This window comes from Myxocyprinus asiaticus, chromosome 10 (genome assembly GCF_019703515.2).
Source record: "Myxocyprinus asiaticus isolate MX2 ecotype Aquarium Trade chromosome 10, UBuf_Myxa_2, whole genome shotgun sequence".
NCBI lineage: Eukaryota > Metazoa > Chordata > Actinopteri > Cypriniformes > Catostomidae > Myxocyprinus > Myxocyprinus asiaticus.
Window position 1 is genome coordinate 34,388,721 of NC_059353.1, and position 23,766 is coordinate 34,412,486.

At 39.3% G+C, this 23,766-nt stretch overlaps 2 protein-coding genes across 8 annotated transcripts in view; one reads left to right on the forward strand and one right to left on the reverse strand.

The window, feature by feature from the left end:
* The window catches only part of LOC127446728 (lysine-specific demethylase 6A-like), an 85,364-nt gene extending 68,488 nt beyond the window's left edge, over positions 1 to 16,876 (forward strand). For 4 of the 6 annotated variants that reach the window (XM_051707860.1, XM_051707862.1, XM_051707863.1 and 1 more), the window contains 11 exons: positions 7,026 to 7,231; positions 7,345 to 7,406; positions 7,495 to 7,569; positions 8,647 to 8,795; positions 8,923 to 9,037; positions 9,541 to 9,728; positions 10,694 to 10,835; positions 10,962 to 11,088; positions 14,568 to 14,738; positions 15,862 to 15,897; positions 16,017 to 16,876. In XM_051707860.1, coding sequence (XP_051563820.1) covers positions 7,026 to 7,231; positions 7,345 to 7,406; positions 7,495 to 7,569; positions 8,647 to 8,795; positions 8,923 to 9,037; positions 9,541 to 9,728; positions 10,694 to 10,835; positions 10,962 to 11,088; positions 14,568 to 14,738; positions 15,862 to 15,897; positions 16,017 to 16,046 — 1,301 coding nt within the window. In that variant the 3' untranslated portion in view covers positions 16,047 to 16,876. The remainder of the gene's footprint in view (positions 1 to 7,025; positions 7,232 to 7,344; positions 7,407 to 7,494; positions 7,570 to 8,646; positions 8,796 to 8,922; positions 9,038 to 9,540; positions 9,729 to 10,693; positions 10,836 to 10,961; positions 11,089 to 14,567; positions 14,739 to 15,861; positions 15,898 to 16,016) is intronic. The other 2 variants (XM_051707861.1, XM_051707865.1) reach the window with 1 other exon arrangement.
* Positions 16,877 to 17,069: 193 nt separating this feature from the next.
* Positions 17,070 to 22,859, reverse strand: dipk2b (divergent protein kinase domain 2B). 2 transcript variants are annotated; one of them, XM_051707884.1, is made up of 5 exons: positions 22,474 to 22,858; positions 21,543 to 21,807; positions 20,821 to 20,994; positions 18,287 to 18,575; positions 17,071 to 17,528 (listed from the first exon to the last, which is right to left on the reverse strand). In XM_051707884.1, the coding sequence occupies exons 1-5, from the start codon at positions 22,653 to 22,655 to the stop codon at positions 17,182 to 17,184; spliced, it is 1,257 nt and encodes a 418-aa protein (XP_051563844.1). In that variant the 5' UTR covers positions 22,656 to 22,858; the 3' UTR covers positions 17,071 to 17,181. The 2 variants fall into 2 exon arrangements, with proteins under 2 accessions (XP_051563845.1, XP_051563844.1); XM_051707885.1 differs by lacking the exon at positions 20,821 to 20,994 and having other exon boundaries at positions 17,070 to 17,528; positions 22,474 to 22,859.
* Between the last annotated feature and the right edge of the window lie 907 nt (positions 22,860 to 23,766).

Sequence of the window (23,766 nt, forward strand, 5' to 3'; positions counted from 1 at the left end):
TTAAAATGAATTGTTTTCCAAAATTCAACTACCTGCTACAGTCTCTCCCTGTAGATGTCCCCCTCTCTTATTTCAGGCAATTTGATAGCATAGCGAAGTCCTTTATTTGGAATGGTAAGCGCCCCAGGTTAAATTTCAATAAGTTACTTAGGCCAATTGACAGAGGAGGGCTAGGCCTACCCAAGATTTTGTTTTATTATTATGCGTTCGGTCTTAGACATTTGGCTCATTGGTCGCTTCCACCTGAGAGAGCCCCTCCCTGGTTTTGTATTGAAAAGGAAGTTCTTGCCCCTATCTCGCCACTGCATAGCCTTTCGATTAAACTAGCCGGAGAGGTTAAGTCGCATCCCGTTATTTTGCATTTGCACTCGATATGGACAAAAGTGTCCAGAGTGTTTAATTCGGATATTTATTTAAATGTTGCCTCGAGCATATGGCAGAACCCTAAACTATGTATTAATAAGTCCCCTTTTTGTTGGTCAGATTGGATTGTGAGGGGGTTAATGCACTTGGTGACCTATATGAGGGTGGAGTATTGAGATCTTTTGAAAATTTGGTTCAACATTTTGGCATTCCCAGATCTCAGTTTTATAAGTATTTACAGCTTCGCCACCTACTCTGCACTATTTTTGGTAGTGGCATGCACCCCCCTAAAGCGGCAGGTGCTTTGGGAGAGGTGATTGCTGCTTTTGGAAAAGGCCATGAAGCATCAGTGTATTACTCCCTACTAATTTAGAGTCGGGGGGATGGAGCCTTGACTTCTCAAGAAAGTATGGGAAAAAGATTTGAATTTGGTGTTGGATGGAGTGTGGACTAAGATTCTTAAAAATGTGAAGTCTGTATCTAGAGATGCAAGGGTTCGCCTTATGCAATTTAAGATTTTACATAGATTTTATTGGACCCCCTCTAGATTATATAGGCTTGGTCTTAAAGACACACCCACTTGCTGGCGATGCCAGTCAGAAGTTGGAGACACTACCCATGTCTTTTGGGGGTGTGTTAAGATCCAGGAGTTTTGTTTGAGGGTTCAGAGGTATTTGTGCGACGTTTTGAACACTCAGGTTTTGCTTTGTCCCAGACTCTGTATTTTGGGTGATGGAGCGGTCATGCATTTAGGGGACAATCATATAAAAAACTGGGTTATGACCAGTCTCATGATCGGCAGGCAAGTAATTTTAAGGGGTTGGAAGTCAAATGGAGCACCCTCTTTTTCGGAGTGGTGTGTGGAAATGGGGAGTGTAGCTGCATTTGAAGAGGCGGTAAGTAGAAGGCTGGGGTTGAGGGACTTATTTGCTAAAAAATGGGGCAAATATTTAGTTTTTTGGGGGGAATCTCGGGGAGGGGATGTGGAGAGTGTAGTTTAATCATGTATGTTTATTATTTTATTTATTTGTGTGTGTTTGTGTGTGCGTGTGTGTATGTGTGTATATATATATATATATATATATATATATATACACTATATTGCCAAAAGTATTCGCTCATCTGCCTTTAGACGCATATGAATTTAAGTGACATCCCATTCTTAATCCATAGGGTTTAATATGACGTCGGCCCACCCTTTGTAGCTATAACAGCTTCAGCTCTTCTGGGAAGGCTTTCCACAAGGTCTAAGAGTGTATTTATGGGAATTTTTGACCATTCTTCCAGAAGCGCATTTGTGAGGTCAGACACTGATGTTGGACGAGAAGGCCTGGCTCGCAGTCTTCGCTCTAATTTATCCCAAAGGTGCTCTATCGGGTTGAGGTCAGGACTCTGTGCAGGCCAGTCAAGTTCTTCCACACCAAACTCGCTCATCCATGTCTTTATGGACCTTGCTTTGTGCACTGGTGCGCAGTCATGTTGGAACAGGAAGGGGCCATCCCCAAACTGTTCCCACAATGTTGGGAGCATGGAATTGTCCAAAATCTCTTGGTATGCTGAAGCATTCAGAGTTCCTTTCACTGGAACTAAGGGGCCAAGTCCAGCTCCTGAAAAACAACCCCACACCATAATCCCCCCTCCACCAAACTTCACAGTTGGCACAATGCAGTCAGACAAGTACCGTTCTCCTGGCAACCGCCAAACCCAGACTCGTCCATCAGATTGCCAGATGGAGAAGCGTGATTCGTCACTCCAGAGAACGCGTCTCCACTGCTCTAGAGTCCAGTGGCGGCGTGCTTTACACCACTGCATCCGACGCTTTGCATTGCACTTGGTGATGTATGGCTTGGATGCAGCTGCTCGGCCATGGAAACCCATTCCATGAAGCTCTCTACACACTGTTCTTGAGCTAATCTGAAGGCCACATGAACTTTGGAGGTCTGTAGCGATTGACTCTGCAGAAAGTTGGCGACCTCTGCGCACTATGTGCCTCAGCATCCGCTGACCCCGCTCTGTCATTTTACGTGGCCTACCACTTCGTGGCTGAGTTGCTGTCATTCCCAATCGCTTCCACTTTGTTATAATACCACTGACAGTTGACTGTGGAATATTTAGTAGCGAGGAAATTTCACGACTGGACTTGTTGCACAGGTGGCATCCTATCACAGTACCACGCTGGAATTCACTGAGCTCCTGAGAGCGGCCCATTCTTTCACAAATGTTTGTAGAAGCAGTCTGCATGCCTAGGTGCTTCATTTTATACACCTGTGGCCATGGAAGTGATTGGAACACCTGAATTCAATTATTTGGGTGGGTGAGCGAATACTTTTGGCAATATAGTGTATATATATATATATATATATATATATATATACACACACATATACACATATATACACACACACACATACATAAACTTACATAAAATAAAATATATATATATATATTTTATTTTATGTAAGTTTATGTATGTGTATCTGTGTATGTATATGTATGTGTGTGTGTATATATATGTGTGTATGTGTGTGTGTATATATATATATATATATATGTTTATTTTTTTGGATTGTGTGTGTGTTATGTGGGACCACAGGGGTGTTCGGTAGGGGTCAGGGTGGGATTGTATTAGTAGGGTTTAAATGTAAAATGTAGATTCAGTATATATGTGTTGAGTTTTTTTTCACTGTCATATGCACATGAATCAATAAAAATGTTAATTACAAAGAATATAGACCAGGGTAGGGTTGCACCAGCTGTGCGTAAGGTCTTACGTAAGTTGGGACGTAAAGTTCACACTAAAGGCTTAGTAACTAATTTGTAACTAATCAGTGCTTAATTTGGTTGCACCACCTGTTCTTAAGGCAAGACTTAGCTAGTAGGTCATAAGCTCTCTGTAATGCGTAGTCGCATAATATGACATTTACCTGTATTGATCCAATAAACAGCTTTCAAATGTGTACACAGAAGTGTTAAAAAGCTGTGAAATTCAGTTTGATCTTGTTACAGTTGATGTTCAAACCTTGTTTGCTCACGTAACTCAGCTGTAATAATTTATATCCCCATTAAAATATGATACGTAATAAAAGTAGATTTGATAGTATATTTATGTGTAAATAACAATATATAGGAACTGTATCTAAAATAAATAAGGGGTGATAAATACTAATACAACAGGCTGGAAAAATACACATTTATTCATTTTAATATCCTATATATATTTTGAATGTTGAAACTTGACACCGGGTGATGCACCCTGAAAACTGCACCGTTAGAACTGTTTCATGCTAAAAAGCCACTTAGAAGTAAGTTTCCTCTCATAAATGTAAATGTCAACATCATACTGTATGTCGAAATAATTTATGCCTGTCACACAAAACATGAGCTCATTGATGTCATAAGATATCAGTCTGCTTTTTTGTTCCAACAATTACTCCTGGTCGGATGCTTTCATAAATAAACTCAGCAAAAAAAGAAATGTTCTCTCACTTTCAACTGCTTTTATTTTCAGCAAACTTAACATGTGTAAATATTTGTATGAACATAAAAAGATTGAACAACTAGACAGTTTCACAGACATGTGACAGAAATTTAATAATGTGGCCCTGAAAAAAGGGGGGTCAAAATCAAAAGTAACAGTCAGTATCTGGTGTGGCCACCAGCTGCATTAAGTACTGCAGTGCATCTCCTCCTCATGGACTGCACCAGATTTGCCAGTTCTTGCTGTGAGATGTTACCCCACTCTTCCACCAAGGCACTTGCAAGTTCCCGGACATTTCTGGGGGGAATGGCCCTAGCCCTCACCCTCCGATCCAACAGGTCCCAGACATGCTCCATGGGATTGAGATTAGGGCTCTTCGCTGGCTATGGCAGAACACTGACATTCCTGCCTTGCAGGAAATCATGCACAGAACGAGCAGTATGGCTGGTGGCATTGCCATGCTGGAGGGACATGTCAGGATGAGCCTGCAGGAAGGGTACCACATGAGGGAGGATGTCTTCCTTGTAACGCACAGCATTGAGATTGCCTGCAGTGACAACAAGCTCAGTCCGATGATGCTGTGACACACCGCCCAAGACGAACCCTCCACCTCCAAATCGATCCCGCTCCAGAGTACAGGCCTCGGTGTAACGCTCATTCCTTCGATGATAAACGCGAGTCCAACCATCACCCCTGATGAGACAAAACTGCGACTCATCAGTGAAGAGCACTTTTTGCCAGTCCAGTCTGGTCCAGCGAAGGTGGGTTTGTGCCCATAGGCGATGTTGTTGCTGCTGATGTCTGGTAAGGACCTGCCTTACAACAGGCCTACAAGCCCTCAGTCCAGCCTCTCACAGCCTATTGTGGACAGTCTGAGCACTGATGGAGGGATTGTGCATTCCTGGTGTAACTCTGGCAGTTATTGCCATCCAGTACCTGTCCTGCAGGTGTGATTTTTCAGATGTACCGATCCTGTGCAGGTGTTGTTACATGTGGTCTGCCACAGCAAGGACGATCAGCTGTCCTTCCTGTCTCCCTGTAGCATTGTCTTGGGCGTCTCACAGTACAGACATTGCAATTTATTGCCCTGGCCACATCTGCAGTCCTCATGCCTCCATGCAGCATGCCTAAGGCACGTTCATGCAGATGAGCAGGGACCCTGGGCATCTTTCTTTTGGTGTTTGTCAGAGTCCGTAGAAAGGTCTCTTTAGTGTCCTAAGCTTTTATAACTGTGACCTTAATTGCCTACCGTCTGTAAGCTGTTAGTGTCTTGACCGTTCCACAGGTGCATGTTCATTAATTGTTTATGGTTCATTGAACAAGCATGGAAAACATTGTTTAAACCCTTTCCAATAAAGATCTGTAAAGTTATTTGGATTTTTACAAAATTATCTTTAAAATACAGTGTCCTGAAAAAGGGACATTTCTTTTTTTGCTGAGTTTTAGTTTATACTTAGTTACATTCTGCCTAAGTTTAATGGTGCAACGTTCCAATATTTAGTAGTCTGTATATTGTGAATTAGTCCCCATTTACGCTGGTGCAACCGGCCCCAGTAGTAATGTCAACCGCTAGAAATGTATCAAGTATCATGTCTATTGTGGTTATGCAAAATCCCACTGCAAGACAGGCCGTGCTCGTTCCAAAAATTCATTGTTTTATCATTATTTTTATACGTCATTATACTTTTGCGAGATTTATATATATATATATATATATATATATATATATATTTTTTTTTTTTTTTTTTTTTTTTTTTGCATTCTCACAGCCATGGATGATAGCGCTCTCTCGCAAGCACACACATCCATGCATCCATGGCTGTGATATTTGTATAGACTTTAAGCTAAAAAGCTTGGGAACCACTGGTCAAGTGCATGTTTTCATAGAAAACTATTTATAAACAGCATTTAGTCCTACAGACGCAGAAATGCATCTTTGTGAGGTAGTTTGTGCGTGTCATAGAAAATATTAAAATTGTATAACTTTCATAAATAACCTTAACATAGCATTTAGGGCTGCAACTAACAATTATTTTGATAATCGGTTAATCTTCGATTATATCTTCGATTAATCGGATAATTTTATTTTAAAAAATTTTTATATATTTTTTTTTTAAAAAGAAATGATGAAATTCTTGAAAGGATTTGGTTTGGTTTACTGTACTGAATCCACAATTCTGTGCTCTCACAAAACTTCCAATATTATTGTCACTGATTACTTGTTTCTAAAGTATTTAGATAAGTTTGCTGGAGACCCGCTTGTGATAAAGACAAACAGTTTTGTGAAATACATAAAATGTAAGTTATGCACTGGAGAGAAACAACCCTTAAGCTCATCAAAGAGCGCACGCCCTCTGTCAACGTACCCGAGGCAGCAACCCTTCCATATTAAACAGTATGCTTCTTATGATCTTCTTTGTAGTGTTTATAATGTGCTTTCGTGCTATGGACATCTTGGGTCATGTTTTTTTCCACTTCAATTTGTCTCCATTTTTAAACTTCATCACGCAACACACTTTACCGTGCTCGCAGCAAATATCCAACAAATCGATAATGAAATTAGTTGTCGATGATTTATTTATCGATAATGATCAATTTTATCGATTAGTTGTTGCAGCCCTAATAGAATTATTGCACAACGCTTAACAGATAGTTAAATCTGAAAATACATTTATATAGTTATGAATGTTGTGAAAGTTTGATTTAATAAATGTTGATCAACTAATCTGTTAAGAATTACCTATGTTTGTTAATGGCAAATGGAAGTATAACATGTCCTCAACATATTATTAGTGGATTATAAAGGAGATCAGTCAGGACTGATGTTGTTCGGTGCTGTCTGTAAGGTTAATTTAAAAATATATATATATATATTTTTTTTTTAACGTTTATCAGAGAAGGTGTCCTTTGCCATGTATCAAGGATCTTTTGTTTATGAATTCTGTAGTCATTCTTAATTCCTCCCGCTCTCTTGTGATACGCATAAACAGAACTGAACTCTGTGCCCCTAAATGTTTCACTTAAGGGCTCGAGTGCTCCTAAACATAGAGTCCTGAAAAGCAAAAGTGAGATCACTTTTCATAATTCTAATACATATGTTTTTGTTTTTATATATACATTTTTACCTCTTGTAACTCATCATTTGACATTTTGTCTTTTCTTTCTCTCCTCCCCTCTATCTCAGACCTAGGGCTGTTCTCCACCAAGACTCTGGTGGAGGCCAACCCAGAGCACCTGGTGGAGGTGAGGACTCAGTTGTCTCAGCCCACCGATGAGAACTGGGACGTGACGGGCAGCAGGAAGATGTGGCGCTGTGAGAGCAGCCGGTCGCACACAACCATTGCCAGATATGCTCAGTACCAAGCATCCTCTTTCCAGGAATCTCTGCGGGTCAGTAGTCATCATTCCCTCGTGTTTGGGGAAAAGAAATATCCCAGTCATGTTAGATGATGAAATTTTGATATTGGGATTTAATGCCTCCATTTCACATTACTATCTGACAGGAGGAAAATGAAAAGAAAGGGCAGAAGGACCACTCAGACACAGAATATACTCTGTCAGAGAAGTACGTACTAGTGCAATAAAAGCCTAAATGTTTTAAACCCTTTTGAAAGTACTGTAGTCTTTAACTGGAGCCTGCATTTGTATTTCAGTGTGGTGCGCCGAAGGAGAGGTCCCATTAAGCACATCAAATTTGGGACCAACATCGACTTGTCAGATGAGAAAAAGTAATGCTCACTGGTTTTATTCTTGGTCTAAGCATTTCTTTATTCAAACCATCACCATCAAACATTCATAAAATACAAAGCTGGAAACTTGACCTGTCTATATGCATTAAATTGTCCAAAACTCTTTATTAAACATGGAATATGAAGTTAGGAGACAAATTTGGTTGTTAAATAGTTGATAGTGTATTCTTACCAATGACCGTGCATCAGTTGAATCCTATAATAATGCTAATAGTTAACTGTATTGGTGGATGATTTGTTTATTGTGATTGTTGTATGGTTAAATGGTGGTCTCAATAGATTTTAAGCATACAAAATTACTTCAGTAGGACCAAATAAAGTAGGACCAACAAGACATGTCAAATGTCCAAATACAAATGTACAATACAATATTCATCATCAAATAAATAATGTTTTACATATTATATTGAACAAGATCATGCAACAAAAAAAAAGAAAAAAAAAGTTTCCTTTTATGCTTAAGATTCAACCCAAGAGGTCAGTCTGTAATGTTTAGATTCTCAATTAGTCAAATGTCTTTTTACTAAATGAATTTACAGGTCAGAGATGACAAAACTTGAACTACAAGATTACATTTCTTTGCATATTTTTACATACTCACATTCACATGATTATGAATGGGAGTAAATTTTGAAAAATATTTAGTCTACCCACCTCTTTAATTTACTTATTTGAGAATTGATGTTTATTATTATATTGATGTTGCTGCTGTTTTATAAAAACAATAACCCACTTGAGGTGATGGGTTGCAGGGATTTTTACAATGGTAAAAGGCATCATAGGCACTTTGATACACATCATGCCTAACAACACCTTTAGTATTATAGTCACTGTAACACATGGATTGTCATGGCTTAGTGCTGTATTAAGATGCAGTAAATTGAGCTTCATATGGACCCCTTGAAAATGAAAAGTCTGAAGGAGAATTGTGTTAGAGAATGAAATTGACCTCTTAAGACTTGAAACAGATTCCGAGCATAGATGAAGCAGAGATGTGATGGAACAGATGACATGTTATGTCACTGCTTTTGACCCCTCCACCCTGTGGCCTTGCAGGTGGAAGCTGCAGCTGGCTGAGTTGAGTAAGCTGCCTGCCTTTGCGCGGGTGGTGTCTGCAGGGAATCTGCTCAGTCATCTGGGCCACACCATTCTTGGCATGAACACAGTCCAGCTCTATATGAAGGTCCCAGGCAGCAGGACACCAGGTCAGTTTATTGGCATGCAAGCGCATACATCTCCCACTGGTAGCAATCTTGAATACAGAACAAAGTTGAAAATGACTAAGGGGGTAGTAGAATAAATGACTCTAAACACTGTTGTTGTCCCATTCAGGTCATCAAGAAAATAACAACTTCTGCTCTGTGAATATTAACATTGGCCCAGGAGATTGTGAATGGTTTGCTGTTCCTGAGCCATACTGGGGTGTCATGAATGATTTCTGTGAAAAGTAAGAGTAGGAAAAAAAACATTTCTCAAATTCATTTCTCAATGTTCTCGTCTTGAATCATACAGCTAAAATAGCACCTTCTCTTTTTTGGGTTTAAAGTCAGTTAAGTCAGCACAGTTCAACCAAAAATGAAAATTCTATCATTTTTTCACACTCACATGTTCCAAACCTGTATGACTTGCTTTCTTTTGCAGAACACAAAAGGAGATGTTAGGCAGAATGTTAGTCTCAATCACCATTCACTTTCATTGCATCTTTTCTCCATACAATGAAACTGAATGGTGACTAAGGCTGCCTAATGTTTCCTTTTGTGTTCCACACAAGAAAGTCATGTCAGTTTGGAATAGCATGAAGGTAAACAATGACAGTATTTTTTATTTTTGAGTGAAATATCACTTTGTTACAATATGAAGATTAGCATGCTTTGAAGAGTATGTAAGAGTATGAATATTAGACTTGCATATGTGCTGACTGACATGTTTCTCAATATCTTTGCTGTGAAGGAATAATATCAATTACCTAATGGGCTCATGGTGGCCAAATCTGGAGGACTTGTATGAGGCCAATATTCCATTGTATCGCTTTATCCAGCGACCAGGTGATCTGGTCTGGCTCAATACAGGCACTGTGCATTGGGTTCAAGCCATTGGCTGGTGCAACAACATTGCCTGGAACGTAGGACCACTCACTGGTAAATATGTCAAGTTGCTTATTGCTGTTGAATTATCAGTTCTGTTAAAAAATCTAGTGAGCTGCCTTTCTGCACTCAATGCTCTAAATTGGCAGTAACTCTGTTAATAGTCTCATATTTAAGAAAGTTTGACATTTAAGAAATATTTCACCTAAAAATAAGAATTCACATTATTTACTCATCATAATTTCACTTCTAACCTGTATGAAGAGCTAGGGCGTATGTCATGATTCTCATTAAATAATGATTATAAATTTTTGTCTGGTCTCACCCAAAGCCTAGAGTATGGCATTTTTGTGTGCACTAATGATTTGGCAAATTGCAGTTCTATGGCTGTGTTCCAAAACTTAGTGAGCTGCCTTGCTGTCTCCTGCCTACATAGGCAGCTGTCTTCTATAGCAGCATCCTTACTGAAGTGATTCCTTATAAGAGAGCGATTTGGAATGCTCTACATAGGCGGCAGCTCCGCTCGTCATTCAAATAGCGCTCGTTGCACACAGGCAGCGCATGCAAGACTCAACTCGTAACTGATTTCAATAGAGGTGGTGTGAGAGGAACAAAGTGATATTCTGAGCATAAATATGCATAGTACACACATTTTGGGTCAAATAGTCTTGTATGACATTAAACAATTTTTTATCGATACTTTTCAGGATTGAATGTATTAGCAGTATATTTATAATCCAAATTTCTCTCGCTTCGTCCACCATCTTAGATTTATTTTTCCATCAAGCTCATCACAGTGCATTCTGGGCTCGCCTACCCGGGTAAGGATACATATGATGCTACCTTAAAATTTGTCCAAAATGAGGTATCTTATGAGGCAGTGGAACAGACTTCGTGTCAGGAGTGCACCTATGATGTCTTAAAATGCTGCCTCTGGAGGAAGCTCACTAGGTTTTGGAACAGACCCTATATGTTTGTTAACAAGCAGCGTTGTCTAATCATTATGTGTCTTTTCTCAGTACATCAGTACAAGTTATCTGTGGAGCGCTACGAGTGGAACAAACTCCAGAGTGTCAAATCCATTGTTCCCATGATTCACCTCTCTTGGAACATGGCCAGGAACATCAAAGTGTCAGACTACAAGCTCTTCGAGATGATCAAGTGACTGTTGCACCACAATTACGACTGTGGCTCCTTTCAAGATCACGATAATGCAGTTTATTGTGACTGAAATCTCAAGCAGATAAATGGAGATGATGAATATGACCTCTCTCTTTTGTATCTCAGGTACTGTTTGTTGAGGACACTAAAGCAGTGTCAGATGCTGAGGGAAGCTCTTCTAGCTGCTGGTAAAGAGCTAGTTTGGCATGGAAGGACCAAGGATGAGCCTGCTCACTACTGTAGCATATGTGAGGTGTGCTGTATTCTTCATTAAAACTTTTCAGGTTTTGAAAAGCATAAGTTTTAAATAACATTTAAAGGTGGATTAGAAGTAGTCAATGACCTGCTGAAAACTATTCACTAAATTAATAATGGGTGATGCATACACCTGCAATTAGGGTATTTCTTAAGTGACAACTTCTTGCTTCTGCGAATAGGTGCCAATAAAACCATTACAGGTGCATCTCAATAAATTAGAATGTCGTGAAAAAGTTCATTTATTTCAGTAATTCAACTCAAATTGTGAAACTCGTGTATTAAATAAATTCAATGCACACAGACTGAAGTAGTTTAAGTCTTTGGTTCTTTTAATTGTGATGATTTTGGCTCACATTTAACAAAAACCCACCAATTCATTATCTCAAAAAATTAGAATATGGTGACATGCCAATCAGCTAATCAACTCAAAACACCTACAAAGGTTTCCTGAGCCTTCAAAATGGTCTCTCAGTTTGGTTCACTAGGCTACACAATCATGGGGAAGACTGCTGATCTGACAGTTGTCCAGAAGACAATCATTGACACCCTTCACAAGGAGGGTAAGCCACAAACATTCATTGCCAAAGAAGCTGGCTGTTCACAGAGTGCTGTTAACAGAAAGTTGAGTGGAAGGAAAAAGTGTTGAAGAAAAAGATGCACAACCAACCGAGAGAACCGCAGCCTTATGAGGATTGTCAAGCAAAATCGATTCAAGAATTTGGGTGAACTTCACAAGGAATGGACTGAGGCTGGGGTCAAGGCATCAAGAGCCACCACACACAGACATGTCAAGGAATTTGGCTACAGTTGTCGTATTCCTCTTGTTATGCCACTCCTGAACCACAGACAACGTCAGAGGCGTCTTACCTGGGCTGAGGAGAAGAAGAACTGGACTATTGCCCAGTGTTCCAAAGTCCTCTTTTCAGATGAGAGCAAGTTTTGTATTTCATTTGGAAACCAAGGTCCTAGAGTCTGGAGGAAGGGTGGAGAAGCTCATAGCCCAAGTTGCTTGAAGTCCAGTGTTAAGTTTCCACAGTCTGTGATGATTTGGGGTGCAGTGTCATCTGCTGGTGTTGGTCCATTGTGTTTTTTGAAAACCAAAGTCACTGCACCCATTTACCAATAAATTTTGGAGCACTTCATGCTTCCTTCTGCTGACCAGCTTTTTAAAGATGCTGATTTCATTTTCCAGCAGGATTTGGCACCTGCCCACACTGCCAAAAGCACCAAAAGTTGGTTAAATGACCATGGTGTTGGTGTGCTTGACTGGCCAGCAAACTCACCAGACCTGAACCCCATAGAGAATCTATGGGGTATTGTCAAGAGGAAAATGAGAAACAAGAGACCAAAAAATGCAGATGAGCTGAAGGCCACTGTCAAAGAAACCTGGGCTTCCATACCACCTCAGCAGTGCCACAAACTGATCACCTCCATGCCACGCCGAATTGAGGCAGTAATTAAAGCAAAAGGAGCCCCTACCAAGTATTGAGTACATATACAGTAAATGAACATACTTTCCAGAAGGCCAACAATTCACTAAAAATGTTTTTTTTATTGGTCTTATGATGTATTCTAATTTTTTGAGATAGTGAATTGGTGGGTTTTTGTTAAATATGAGCCAAAATCATCACAATTAAAAGAACCAAAGACATAAACTACTTCAGTCTGTGTGCATTGAATTTATTTAATACACAAGTTTCACAATTTGAGTTGAATACTGAAATAAATGAACTTTTCCACGACATTCTAATTTATTGAGATGCACCTGTACTTGGTGTAGCTTTAAAGGGATAGTTCTCAAAAAATTACGTCTGTCATTTACTCAACCTCATGTTGTTTCAAACCTGTATGATTTTCTTCCGTGGCACACAAAAGGAGATGTTAGGCACAGTCACCATTAACTTTCATTGTATGGAAAAAAATCTGCAATGAAAGTGAATGGTGACTAACATTCTGCCTGACATCTCCTTTTTATGGAGCCCCTTAGATGACAATGTGGGAATCTTTTTTTGAAAGTTTTGCATGCCCTCGCAGTAGTTTGCACATTCTTGCAATAGGTTTTTCATTCCCTCGCTATAGTTTGCGTTCCCTCACGATAAGTTTTGCATGCCCTCGCAATAGTTTGCGCACTCTCGCAATAGGTTTTGCATTCCCTTGCAGTAAGTTTTGCATTCCCTACCAATAAGTTTTGCACTCCCTACCAATAAGTTTTGCATTCCCTTGCAGTAGTTTGATTTCCTCGCAATATGTTTTGCGTTCCCTTGCAATATGTTTTGCGTTCCCTTGCAATATGTTTTGCGTTCCCTTGCAATAGTTTGCGTTCCCTCGCAATAGTTTGCATTCCCTCGCAATAGTTTGATTTCCTCACGATATGTTTTGCGTGCCCTCCTAATAAGTTGTGCGTTCCCTTGCTATAGTTTGCGTTTCCTCGCAAAAAGTTTTGCGTGCCCTCGCAATAATTTTGTTCCCTCGCAATAGTTTGTGTTTCCTAGCAATATGTTTTTCGTGCCCTCGCAATATATTTTCCTCACATTATTTTTCCTCGCAATAGTTTGCGTCCCCTCGCTATAGTTTGCGTGCCCTCGCAATGTGTTTTGCGTTCCCTCGCATGGTTTTACTATAGTAACCACATTTTAGCCTTTGATATTTGTAGTAAAACTAGTAATAATACAGGAAAATGAAAACTATGGTAATAAAAATCCTAATTTTGTGGTTATGGTTTTACTACACATACAATGGTATGTGTAGTAAAACCACAGTAACCGCAAGAATAACCATTGTTAATCTATAGTAAAACCATGGCTACTATATGGTTACAGATTACTGTATTAAAACCATGGTTTCTGCCAAAAAAGATGGTTAGCCTACAACAGTCATGGTTACTACACTCTTGCTATAGAAAAGCCATGATTTCTGCCAAAAAACTATGGTAACTACAGTCTACAATATTACTATTGTAAAACCTGTTGAACTATGGTATTTGTAAAGTAAAACCATAATAACCACAAAATTGTATATTATTACCATAGTTTTCATTTTCCTGTATTATCACTATGGTTTCACAACAAATATTATGGTAAAAATATGGTTACTGTAATAAAGCCATGGTAAATTTCTTGCGAGGGCATGCAAACAATTGATAGGGCCGCAGAACTTATTACGAGGGCACGCAAAACAATTTCAGAAAAACATTCCCACCCTGTCTTCTAAGGGGCTCCGTACCTTTTGTACCTCCGAGAAAAGAAACAAAAAAGTAATCCAGGTTTGAAATAACATTAGAGTGTGTTAATGATGACTGAATTTAAATTTTTGTGTGAACTACCCCTTTAATATACTAATGTAGAACAGTGGAATTCTTTAATTCGTTCCCCAATGTCTCATTTTCATCTATTGGGTCTTCTGTTCATGCACTTGTTCCATTTTTTTTTGTTGTTTTTTATTTATTTATTTATTTTATCCCGTTCGTTTCCCCAGGTGGAGGTCTTTGACCTGCTGTTTGTCACCAGTGAGAGCAACTCACGAAAAACATATGTGGTGCACTGCCAGGACTGCGCTCGGAGATGCAGCCCTAACCTTGAAAACTTTGTGGTTTTAGAGCAGTACAAAATAGAGGACCTCATGAAAGTGTATGACCAGTTCACATTAGTAAGTCTCAGATCCTTTACGTTGACCTCATATTAAATAAGCTTATATATCAGCTTTAAATATTATATTCATGTTATTATCATATATGATCTGCTCCATCATTTTGAGTCACATCAAGCCAGAAACACATTTTGAGTTTCATGCACTTAATATAAAGTCTCAGCTTCTATATTGAGTTGTATCCACTCCACATCTGTTGTCGCATCTCTGACAGTGAAATTGTAGCAATGTGCTCTTCCAGAGTAAATTCTTTCTTGCTGACAAACTATGGATATTGGTTAACTTTCCTGAGATTACTGGTCCTTTTAAGGTGAAAGTTGTTTATCATTGACGTCTTTCCACATTTGGAACACTGATTTGCCGATTACCTGAACTGATCATTTCAGCCATTTGCACTGTATCTTTTTTTAATCCCAGTCGTGTTTATTCATGTGTTTTGTTTTTCTTGCTATAATTTGTATTAAAGTGGAGTTCTGATCAGGGGATCAGCGATGCAGTTTAAATTTATGGCAGCTACAGTGCAGGTAGAGCGCTTACCGCATTAAAGAGCATAAACATTAAGTTTGAATTTCTTGATAATATTAATATCATTTGAAAGCTGAGACTTTATCAGAAATAGAGTTTTTGACCTAATTTCACATTTCTCCAAAAATGTCCCATTGCGACATCCAACGTATGATTAAACAGATAGACCCAAAATTAAAATTCAGAAATTTACTGACCCTCATGTCGCTGAAACCAAACCTATTTTTTCAAAGCCGTATAACTTTCTTCTGTGGAACATCAAAGAAATTTAGCATAATGTCTGAGCAGCTCTTTTCCATACAATGAAAGTAGATGATGGCCAGGGACTGTCAAGCACCAAAAAGGACATAAAAGCACAATAATAGTAGTCCGATTTGTGCACTAAATCAAAAAAAAAAAAAAAAAAAAACTTGCCTTGCTCGATAGCCTTGCTCACCACTCACATTGTATGGAACAAGTAACTTAGACATTCTACCATAACTCCTTTTGTGTTTTTGTGTGTGACCGTTTTAAGCACAATTTACAGAGACTTATACATGCATTGTAAGAAACAGTTTGAAAAATAAAAAAGTGAAATAACTCCTTTTGTGTTCCACAGGAGACAGTCAGTCGTACAGTTTTGAAAGACATGAGGGTGAGTAAATGACAGAATTTTTATATCTGGGTGAACTATTGCTTTAATGTTCCCAGGTGTGTCTTGCTCCTGGAAATGAACAATTTAACTTGGTTAACATCCTCTTGGTCACTCCACAGGCCCCAAACCTTCCCTCCTCCTCATCTTGACATTAACATTAATGGTTCTTCGGATAACACCCTGGAACGCAACATATACCTTTCTGATATTCAGGAGACCTGACCCAGTTCCACATAACTGGTTTCTGTAGCAAACCCCACAAGGCTGCTGGTTCTAAGCTGTTTGTCTATGCAACCTTGCCAAGTATGGAGTGTCGGCCCACTAGAGTGAAGTGGGATCATCTCCATCTTCAGGACCGTTTCAGCTTGTTCAGCACCACTTCTCTTTGAAACACAAACTACAAAAAACGGACTAACTGCAGAGGAATATGGTTTTGTGTATATAACACAAATGGCAAAATCACTCAAACTACTGACTTTTTGATTTCTGTTTCTGTTCTTTTTTTTGTGTGTGTGTTTTTTCTTTTCTTGTACTTCATGTATGGGCTGATACATGATTATTTTCTTTGAATCTTATTTCCACAAGTAGTACCATAGCTGGACTTTTTTGTTCGAAATTTCTTTAGGCAACAAAAAAAGTGATAAACAAAATTGTAATGTGAATTTTTTTTTTTTCTTCTTAAGGAAAAAGTTTTGGGGTGGGGGGGGGGGTTGATAGCCAAGTCACAAAGAAAAATGGGTTGCACATAGATTGAGCAAACTTTAATTTGTGTTTTTTGTGTTATGTTTCTAATCTTGTAAATGTACACTATTTATAAATATTTATTGCTTGAAAATATTTGGAATATATGGAATGCTGTTATTTTTTTTTTTCCAGAGTTCCTGCCATTAAATTTTATGGAGCAATGTAATTTTGAACATTTCTCTTTTCTACATTTTCTATACATGAATAAAGCCGCTTAGCAACTATTGTACAGAAACATGAGGTTTTAAATGGTTAATGGGTTACTAATCAAAATTGTCTTTTGTAATTAAAATATTCTCTCTTTGTGATGAAATTTCTTGTCTCAGGTGTGAATTATATTTATATGTCCCAAGCTTTGTTACTGTCTTTACTTGGACAAGATGCATAGTTAAGTTCATGGTATATGTGCTAATGGAGGTACATGACACATTTGTTGTCCAGCAGCAAACTTGATTTTTATTTAATTTTTTAATCCCAAGATACTTCCAGGTCATGAATCTCTAGCCATCACCATGCAGTCAAGTCATTAGTTGTAATGGTCTAGAATTGGTCACTATAGCGGCATTCAGGATACCTGTATCCATACAGAGCGCTGCATGGCCTTAGGGATTGTAGAGTGTCTTTCAGGGCTTGGACAGCACTAATAATTCTCTGGTCAGGTTGAGATTGGTCTGCACAGATTGCAAGTTCCCTAACAGCTGCTTTGGGAAGCTGAGCAGATGGTGCATCATTGGGGCCAATTAGGTTGTAGAGGACATGTTTGCAAAGTAGGATAAAACTCTGTACAGCTCGGACAGTCTTGCATGGCGGAGGTCTCGCACAAGATCCACTGAGACAGGAGAAGACATCAATGTGTTCTGACTGCAAGTCTTCATCAGGTGGAGGTCCTGCAGGATGGAGGTGAGCAATTGTATGTTACATTTATAATAACCATCCACTGTTTAGTGCATGTATTACACCAGATGTAGTTTATCAGCTTTTTCACACCTTCATTTTTTTGATATGCCCTACAATGTTTTGTAACCCATTGTATTAGGATGATTTTGATTAGTTCTAGTTGTGCTGTTGCAAAGTCTGATTGAAGCATATTGTTGCATAATATATAATTGATTACCATAAAAATTCATTTTGACTTGAAAAATCTGCATTCCAGTGAGTCACTTACAATGGAAGTGAATGGGGGTCAATCTGTAAGCATTAAAATACTCACAGTTTCAAAAGTATAGCCACAAGATGTAAACAATATGCATGTTAACATGATTTTAGCTTGATAAAACAGCTTACCTTTTTAGTGTAAACGTGGACAATTTTACAATGTCAACAAACCCTAAAATTTAAACAACTTTACAGCTCAATACATGAGTTTTAACAGAAAAATATATGCAAGTTCTTATATAAAATTATAAGCTTCACATGTCTGCCCTTTTAAACTCTCCAAAAATTGGCACAATTCACTTCCATTGTAAGTGCCTCGCTGTAACCTAGATTTGTGCTTTTTTATTGTTATTATTATTTATTTATTTTTTACTAAAAGAAGGGACGAGTCGAAATTATTTTTTGTGGTAATCAACATTATGCCACAAATGCTGTCGATTGAGATTAACTTGTATTGAACCTATAATATTCCTTTAAGTCCAAAACTAACCTTCCTGTAGGTCTATAATCCCTATGGTACTGGTATCAATGATGAAGACCCTGCTGTCATCCAAGGTGCCAAACATGTCCTCTGAGACACTGGTGTAGTAGAGGTTGAACTGGAGGCTGTTGGAGCGCAGGCTTTGGGTGATGTGAAGGAGCTGGTAGGCTATGTCAGCACGGCGCTCTAATGGAGAGGAAAACAGACTCCTTAGAGGTCTGCTCCCTGCCCAAACCATCATCCTTCCACAGGAGCCATGGTAGCGCAGGAAGGGCCAGCCCTCCGTGCCTGGAAACATCTGTAGGCAAAGAGGTAAAAGTAAGGGGGAAAACAGGAAGCAAGGGAGCTCAAGCATGCAATCCCAGTGTTTATTTTTATTTTATATATAGAGAGGTAGATGGTCCCTCTGCTAATATGCAGGAACAGTTATGTTAAAGTTTCTCAGACAACACTGTCCCTTTCACTTCCCCTTGTTAAATTCTATGAAATAACAAGAGGGCTCAACAATAAGGATAGCCCATGGCCAGTATGAAAATGTTTCAGGCCAGTTTGGCAAGTGCTGGATCATCACTACATCTTGCATTTGGAGATCTTTTATGTTTTTATGCCTTGCAAATATTCACCTCTGATGATTTATATCAGTCACCAAGGTAACATTATCTAGCTTGCTAACATAGACATGGTTTTGTTGAAATTGCGAGAATGATTTGATAGCCTTGAATGCATCAGTTGGAATGTGTTGGTTATAAACAAATCTGTAAGGTTTTGCACTGTATCGTTTTATGAATTCATAGTTGTATATTTAAAAGGATATATATACTGTATACAATAGTGTCCAAAAGTTTTAGTCATCATATATAGTTTATCAATTAACGTCATACAAAGTCCAGTAAACATAAAGATAAATCAATATTTGGTGTGATCACCTTTGCCTTCAAAACAGCACCAATTCTCCTAGGTACACCTGGACAAAGTTTTTCTTGGTTGTTGGCAGACAGGATGTTACAAGCTTCTTGGAGAATTCGCCACTGTTCTTCAATCTATTTAGGCTGTCTCAATTGCTTTGTTCTTCATGTAATGCCAGACTGACTCTGAGGGGGTCATGCAATTTGTTGCAGGGCCCTGTTCTTTGCTATTCTATTTGCAAAAGGAATGTTTGGGAGTCTAAAACGTATATTTCCTAATCACACTTAAGCTGAAGATATAAATAACCATATTAGGACAAATGTTTTTATGACTTGCACAGTACTGTATATATACAGTATACACCGATGAGCCAAAACATTATAACCACTCACAGGTGAAGTAAATACCATTGATCATTTCCACATGTCAAAGTCTGGGTAGATTAGATGGTAAGCGAACAATCAGTTTTCATAGTCAACGTGCTGAATGCAGGAGAAACGGCAAGGCTTGTGGGGTGCTCCCGGTCAGCTGTGGTGAGTACCTACCGACAGTGGTCCGAGGAGGGACCAACCACAAACCGGTGACAGGGTGTTGGGCGCCCAAGGCTCATCAATGCGCGAGGGCAAAGAAGGCTGTCCTGTCTGATCTGAACCAACAGAAAGTCTACTGTAGCACAAGTCACATAAAATTTTAATGATGGTTACGGGAGTGCACAACACACAGTGCATTTCACCCTGCTGCGTAGACCGGTCAGAGTGCCCATGATGATCCCTGTCCACCATTGAAAGCGCCTACAATGGGTATGTCAGAAGTGGACCTTGGAGCAGTGGAAGAAGGTTGCCTGGTCTGATGAGTCCCTTTTTCTTTTACATCACGTGGACGGCCACGTACGGTGCGCCTTTTACCTGGGGAAGTGATGACACCAGGATCAGTTGTGAGAAGACAACATGCCGGTGGAGGGAGTGTGTTGCTCTAGGCAATGTTCTGCTGGGTCCGGCGATTCATGTGGATATCAATTTGACACATGCCATCTACCTAAACATCATTGCAGACCAGGTACACCCCTTCATGGAAATTGTATTACCTGATGGCAGTGGCCTCTTTTAGCAGGATAATGCATCCTGCCACACTGCACACATTGTTCAGGAATGGTTTGAGGAACATGATGCAGAGTTCAAGGTGTTGCCCTGGCCTCCAAATTCCCCAGATCTCAATCCGATTGAGCATCTGTGGGATGTGCTGGTAGGCTAAGTCCGATCCATGGTGGCTCCACCTCGCAACTTTCAGGACATGAAGGATCTGCTGCTAATCTCTTGGTGCCAGATACCACAGGACACCTTCAGAGGTCTTGTAGAGTCCGTGCCTCGGCAGGTGAGTACTGTTTTGGTGGCACATGGAGGACCAACAGCATATTAGGTAGGTGGTCATAGTGTTTTGGCTCAGTGTATAAATGCATACATACAGAAAGTATAGTATATGTATTCAGCATATTTTTTTTGTGGCAGGACAGTGAACAAGTTTTATTAATAAAATCTGAACTACTGGTCTGATTGGGCAGGCAGGAAAATCCTTATTGATGGTCCCTGAACAACGCAATTCTGTCAGTAATAATCATGCCAGTTCACTTATCATTGTACCTGCAGTATGAGGGGCTGTTGATTGACAGCCAGGGTATAAAGAAGTCTGAGTTTGTCCTTTAAAGTGAAGTGCTTCATCTGCATACTGCCCACATCAATCACTTCAAAGTAGCGTCGCACAATGCGGTCCAGCAGCCTCTGAGATGGGCAGCGCAGCATTGGGGTGGCCAGACCCTTGAGCAAGGATTTCAAAACAATTATACCTAGTTATACCTAGCTTTCTTATGTGGCATTGTATGTATATAACCAATTTGGTCTGTTTAAATTTTGTTTACTGAAGAAGTGCATAACAACTGCACCTGTTGCCTCGGTTGAAATGGAAACTATTTGTAAATTTATACTGCTACTTTTACACTGTTGTGAGATGGGCCACGTTGCAAACGGTAAATCTCCATCTCCTATTTTCAAACTAATAACCTTGCTGAAAAGACCAGCATCCTGGTTAGTACTGGTTTGTGGCCAGCATAGCTATGCTTTCACCAGAAAAACTTGTCAATCAGCAGTGATACAAGTTGACCACTGGATAATCAAATGTATAAAGCCTGGTGGGAGAACACCAGCATTTAAAGCATGACAGATGCTGGTTACCAGCAGTGGTGCTATTGTTAGCATGTAGCTGTGAAAGAATTTAACTATTTAGATGTTAAAACCAGAGCCACTGCTGGCCTCTCAATTAGTCAACAATACTTTTCCTTGCATTAGAATAGAGACCAAATGCAGACCTTCACCATGCTGGGAAGCAGTAGATTGGAACGGACCCAACTTTGGAAGCGTGGTGTGGCCCTGAGGATGGCTTCAATGCTACAGGATTTCCCTTTGTCTGCTGAGGTGCAAATGCTATTGTCTGATATCTCGTGCATGAGAGGAGACATCAAGTGGGACAGCACCACGGGTCTCAAGCCTGCTGTGTTGTCACTGTAGTTTCCCTCATATGACTGCAAGTCTTCTGAGGAGAGATCAGGCTGAGCAGACAGCCATCTTTCAAACCTGCAGTGAAATAATCAGTGTCTATATTAGCTTTGTCTTTTTCCTCACACTCAATCCGATCAACGATTAGATTTTGTAAGCTGCACATTTTGTGGACTTATTTGTTTTATGAAAGTGTACCAAAGCTCATTCTCTGCTATGTATGCCTGTTTTTTCATACATGCAATGGCTTTGTGTTGCGTTTCCATATTTTTATATACACATACAAGCACAAGGAGTTAAAATAAAAAGCTTTCACCCTTTCGTACATGTAACTGAATATACCACTGAAAAGATCAGTGAAAAAAAGCATGTTAGATAAGAAAAATCAGATATTAAAGAGTATATATATATTTTTTTTTTTTTTTTTTTTTTTTTACAAAACCAGATGAGCGAGCTCCATAGCTGAGCACCTTTACTTCAATACCTACCATTACTGACACAACCTATTATGGTCATTTCTGCAGTTGGTAGTAATGAAAATTGATCAAACATTCTTCTTTCTTAAATAGGACTAACTAACTTTATCCCCTGTATCACAAAGACAAATCTAGAGATTTCCCTGTCTGGGATGTGGCCTGTGACTGCAACTGTAGTATGAATAATTCAAGACTAAAATATGTCAACACAAAGTTTTCTTTGAGGACAATGAGATTAGTATCTCTGCCTAAATAGAAAATAATTTACCTTATTTCATCCTTGAAAAACTTCTTGCAAATGGATGTTCCAATGCAGGCGTTGCATTTATCCAAACCCAAGAGCTTTCTTCTGAAGTCATGGGATTTCTCTTGGGGTGCAGGTGAGGCATTTAAAGTACTAAGTTCCAGTATTAGGTACATTGTCCAGGCCACCAAGAGTATCCTTGCCATTACTGTCCCCTAAACCCCAGGATCACAGCACCATAGTGGCAGCCCAGTATGGTTAATAAACCTCAGTCAGGGATATTAACTCCAAACTTCTCATAAACACATTAAATGATGTAGTGCCAACTCTTGAGTGTTTGCTTTACTGAGCCAATGTGTGTTTTATCCCTACAACCTTAGACAGGAAACACATGGAGGACAAATAACTCTTGCCGTCATGGTGATACTTCCTCCTGCTGCATACAGCCTAATTTCAAAGCTATGCATGCAAAGGGTGGACATCCTATTTCACTTCATTTAGGTATTATGGAGTAGTAATTTATACAGGAATATTTTATGCAGCTAGTTGATTTGATTTAATTGGTGCTTTCTGTGTATACATGTGTCTTAGAGGCACTGGCATACAGAGATTCAACATATCATATTTATTATCCAAAGAAAACAACTGATTACCAATTATCAACTAGCATGAAAGACCCAACTGAATAAAGTTATTTTGCAATGCAGATCATTTCACGGCAAGAAAACGTATGTGAACTCTTTGGAATTAGCTGGTTTTCTGCATTAACTGGTCTAAAATGTGATCTAATTTTCATCAAGTCACAAGTATAGACAAAGCACACTGTGCTTAAGCTAACAAAACACAAACAATTATAATCTTTCATGTCTTTATTGAACAAGTGAACCCCTAGGCTAAAGACCTCAACAAAAGCTAATTAGAGTCATGAGTTGTCAAACCTGGAATCCAATTAATGAAATAAGACTGGAGTTGTGGGTTAGAGCTACTTTGACTTACAAAAGCACTAAACAATTGAGTTTGTTATTCACAAGAAGCATCTGCTGACGTGGACCATGCTGTGGCTACACTCCCTAGAAGTGTCTATCCAGCCAAGATGACTCAAAGGGCACACCGCAGAATGCTTAGTGGGTAAATCCGAAACATCGAAGTAAATCCACTATAGAATAGCTTCAAACTAAAGAAAATTCACCTTTTGGAGTGGCCCAGTCAGAGCCCAGACTTTAACCCAATATAGATGCTGTGGAATGACCTCAAGAGATTTGTTCACACCAGACATCCTAAGAATATGGCTCAGCTGAAGCAGTTCTGTAAGGAAAA